The 3,930-nt window shown below is 43.7% G+C and overlaps 1 protein-coding gene across 3 annotated transcripts; it reads left to right on the top strand.

The window, feature by feature from the left end:
- The first annotated feature begins 235 nt into the window (after positions 1–235).
- On the top strand, positions 236–3,695 carry LOC121974674 (probable serine/threonine-protein kinase WNK5). Of its 3 annotated transcripts, XM_042525830.1 has the most exons (7): positions 236–594; positions 1,207–1,305; positions 1,426–1,653; positions 1,741–2,122; positions 2,198–2,546; positions 2,635–2,949; positions 3,043–3,695. In XM_042525830.1, the coding sequence occupies exons 3-7, from the start codon at positions 1,493–1,495 to the stop codon at positions 3,501–3,503; spliced, it is 1,668 nt and encodes a 555-aa protein (XP_042381764.1). In that variant the 5' UTR covers positions 236–594; positions 1,207–1,305; positions 1,426–1,492; the 3' UTR covers positions 3,504–3,695. The 3 variants fall into 3 exon arrangements, with proteins under 3 accessions (XP_042381764.1, XP_042381763.1, XP_042381762.1); XM_042525829.1 differs by lacking the exon at positions 1,207–1,305 and having other exon boundaries at positions 2,204–2,546; XM_042525828.1 differs by lacking the exon at positions 1,207–1,305.
- The last annotated feature ends 235 nt before the right edge of the window (positions 3,696–3,930 follow it).

The raw sequence follows: 3,930 nt of genomic DNA, 5'->3' as shown, positions 1-3,930 counted from the left end.
TCGATCGATATGTGACGTGCGAGAACTTTCTTCCATTTAATTTTTAGATCAAAAACAAGAAGAAAAAAAAAACCTTACGAATAATTAATCAACCACATTTATTTATTTCTTTGACTAATCTCTAGCCACAATATATATTCCATCAATTCCCCAAACAAAATAAAATAAATAAATTCTCAAAGTGTGCGCGTGTAGACGGACCAGAACAGAGGATATATACGCGACGTTGGCCTGCAAAAGCCGCCACTTGAACCACCGCCACAAGCAGTGCGTTCACCAGACCAAGCACAAAGAAAATTCTCAGACACAATCACAGAGGCGAAGAAAACAAGCATCTCGATTCCTTATCCTCCTCCACTTATATATGACGACGATGACTGTTTCTTCTCCATAAATTCTCAATTCCCTTCTTGTTGATCATCTTCCTATGAGAGTCGCTTGCTGCCGGAACCCAACCACGACACTCCGCCGCCGTCCTCGTCCTTCGCCATGTTGGAGGCACGCCGCTGGGAGAGGGAGCGCAGAAGCCCCGAGAGGAGCCTCACCGCCGGTAATGGTTACGTGGAGGTCGATCCCTCCGGCCGCTATGGACGCGTAAGCTTTCTCATGCTGATTTCTAAAATAATTAAAGTTCATCCCTTTGCTTCTTTGTTTAATGAATCATATAAAGTTCAATCTCTCTTTTTATTATTATATACGAAACAATTCCTTCTGTCGTTGTTGGTTCTTGATTATTCAGGGAATTAAAGAGGCAGAGCTCTTCGTAAATTGGGAAAAAACATGCCCTGTTATTAATGAATCCTTGAGTTGACGTATGCTCAAACTCAATTATTGTAGCTGTAATTATTTTCTTTATCGTCTTCATTTCCATGGAATTAGCTATTGGGCGTGATGCCTTTACAGAAAAGAAAGAAAGCATATTTTTCTCCATGGAAAGTCACATGGAGAAAACGATGTGGAGCATCTAATAATACTGAATGATGAGAATTGCGAGTTGCCAACCATCTCTGCAATTTTCTAAAGAATCAACGTCATTTTTTTTGACATATATGAGACGATTTGCTGCGTGAATCTGTCGCAGTACTGAGAGATTTGTCTGCATGCAGTATATCTGAACTATTAATTAATTCTTGGAATCGACTTGATTAATTGTCATATATCTTAGCGTATAATTCAATCGTTTTTCTTATGAATTGCATAATGAAGGAACTGAGAACCATGCAGACTTCTCATGATCTATGTTTCTGTGTGATATACCTGATAACAGTTTGATGAAGTGCTCGGGAAAGGAGCCACCAAGACTGTGTATCCTCCAAAAGAAAAACAATTTAATTTCAATCTTTAGCAAGAAATTAAATAAATAAGTAGAATTTTGTCTTGAGAAGAGAAGGGAAGCTAAAGAGATATCTTAACGGAGAAATTCAGATACAAGGCATTTGATGAGTTAAATGGCACGGAGGTGGCCTGGAACCAGGCCAAGCTCTGCATCGTGATGCAGTCGCCGGAGGCGCTGCAGCGGATGTACTCGGAGGTGCACCTGCTCAGCTCCCTTAGCCATGAATCCATCATCCGATTCCACGCCTCGTGGGTCGACATCCAGCACCGGACTCTCAACTTCATCACTGAGATGTTCACCTCCGGTACCCTCCGAGAGTACGTCAACTAATTCATGCAATAATTTCTAATAATATATCGAATTTCGTGTTGTTTTAAATTGAATCAAACGAGCTCGACGTTCAGGTACCGGCAGACGTATCCACGAGTCGACATCAGAGCCATCAAGAGCTGGGCGCGCCAAATCCTGCATGGTCTCGTCTACTTGCACGGCCACGATCCCCCGGTGATCCACAGGGACATCAAGTGCGACAACATCTTCGTCAACGGCCATCTCGGACAAGTCAAGATCGGCGATCTCGGCCTGGCTGCAGTCCTCCGCCGCCACCAGCCCGCGCACAGCGTCATCGGTACTCCCGAGTTCATGGCGCCGGAGCTTTACGAGGAAGAGTACAACGAGCTTGTCGATATCTATTCCTACGGCATGTGCATGGTTGAGATGCTCACAGCCGAATGCCCTTACAGTGAGTGCTGCAATCCAGCTCAGATCTACAAGAAAGTTACTTCGGTGAGAGAATTAATTAATTACCTGTGGATTTTGAGTTGAATTTCTAAGACTGAAACTAATTAATTAATTTGGTAGGGGAAGTTGCCTGAAGCATTCTATCGCATACAAGATCCAGAGGCGAAGCGATTCATCAGTAGGTGTTTAGAAAACGTGGCGAACAGATCATCGGCGAAGGAGCTACTTCTTGATCCTTTTCTTGCACTGGATGATCATCATGGTCTGCCATTGACACTGAAGAACACTCCTGCTCACGTGGCTGATCAGGACTCCATTTTGCATGATCACAAGAAGAACTTGAACTCGTCTGATCAGGTTGACGACATTGTCGATTGCACGATCAAGAGAACGGATATGAGTATCACCGGGAAGATGAACCCCGAGGGCGATACGATCTTTCTCAAAGTTCAAATTGCTGACAAAGAAGGTAATTAATCTCGGGAGCTTGCGCTGCCGCGAGATCTTGAACTTCTTTTGTAAAACTGATCATGTATGCTCACGATCGCTTTCGCTAGGCCAAGTGAGGAACATCTACTTCCCCTTCGATGTCGTGAGCGATACACCGATGAATGTGGCGAATGAAATGGTGAAGGAGCTCGAGATTACGGATCGAGAGCCTTTGGAGATTGCTGATATGATAGCTCAGGAGATATCGATTCTGCTGCCGGATTGGAAGGAAAGTGCTAGCGGAGGCAATGACCTTCACCATGCCTATAACTATGTCGATGATGCTGAGGATGGCTGCAATCACCCATTTTACAATATCGCATCGCCGACTTCCTCCCAAGGCTCTGTGTTTGGAACAGGGCAAAGAGGAGGGTGGTTTCAAGGTGCGAACAATAATTAATTATAGATTCTTACTCGGGATCGATTTTGACGGAATTAATTAATTATTAATTACTCTCATCTGAATCCTTATGCAGGTGGTTTGTTTTCTGATGACGACGACATGAGCTCCACTCACTCAGGCAAGTATTCTTGCATGAATTACACCTCGAGCAACGAGCAAGAAAGCGAAATGAGCTTCCACCAGAGCAATCACGAGGCGAAAGAGGATGCCGCACTGACGAGGGAGCTCGAGAAGAAGTGCAGAGTAGGACTACCGGAGTCCTCCTCCTCAAGGACCCCTTGTGCTCCAAAGGGAAGCACCGCAGATAGCCGGAGGTTGACGCGAAACTGCTCGATGGTCGACATGCGAAGTCAGCTACTTCATCGGAATCTCGTGGAGCATTTGAAGAAGAGGCTGTTTAAGACCGTCGGCGCGGTGGAGCAGATTGGGTTTCAGAACCCATTGAATGGCTCTCGCAAGGCAACTTCATCCTCTAGGGGAGGAGGAGGAGAGTACAGGAAACAAAAGCCAGGGTTTACATGGGCAAGAAGTTGATTTCCTCTGAGAAAAGGGAAAACAACAACTTTTGAGTTCTTAGCAAGTGTTTTGAGGTGCTTGTAATGTATTCTTGAAAGCATCTGAATTTGGGTGCTTGTAATCCCTAAGGAGTAGTCGGTCAACTACTCATCTGCGTTAATTATGCGTGATTGAAAAGTCATAATCGACGTTCGACTTAATCCTTTCTCATCCCCAATTTCGTCGCAGTATAATAATATTCATCGAACATATATATGATCATCGTAGGTAGTGATTCAGAATTCCCTCCTCTACATGGAATTTAACAAAATGAAATTGTGTTTGATATTAATCCTCCTGCAATGCAAGACGTTTACATATTGTTTTACCAATGATAAAAAAAAAAGACAAAATTTTCCTTTAAGTGGAAAAAAAATAAACAAATAAATTATGTATGCGTGTTCTT

The sequence above is a fragment of the Zingiber officinale genome, chromosome 4B (genome assembly GCF_018446385.1).
Source record: "Zingiber officinale cultivar Zhangliang chromosome 4B, Zo_v1.1, whole genome shotgun sequence".
NCBI classification, from domain to species: domain Eukaryota; kingdom Viridiplantae; phylum Streptophyta; class Magnoliopsida; order Zingiberales; family Zingiberaceae; genus Zingiber; species Zingiber officinale.
Note: the sequence above shows the minus strand (reverse complement) of the source record. Positions and strands in the feature narration are given on the sequence as shown.

Bases quoted from the DNA above. Each gene is read 5' to 3' on its own strand.
- LOC121974674 (XM_042525828.1), top strand. From the start codon at position 428: ATGAGAGTCGCTTGCTGCCGGAACCCAACCACGACACTCCGCCGCCGT. The intron at 2,547-2,634 runs GTAATTAATCTC...CGCTTTCGCTAG, and splicing joins TCAAATTGCTGACAAAGAAG to GCCAAGTGAGGAACATCTAC. The intron at 2,950-3,042 runs GTGCGAACAATA...ATCCTTATGCAG, and splicing joins AAGAGGAGGGTGGTTTCAAG to GTGGTTTGTTTTCTGATGAC.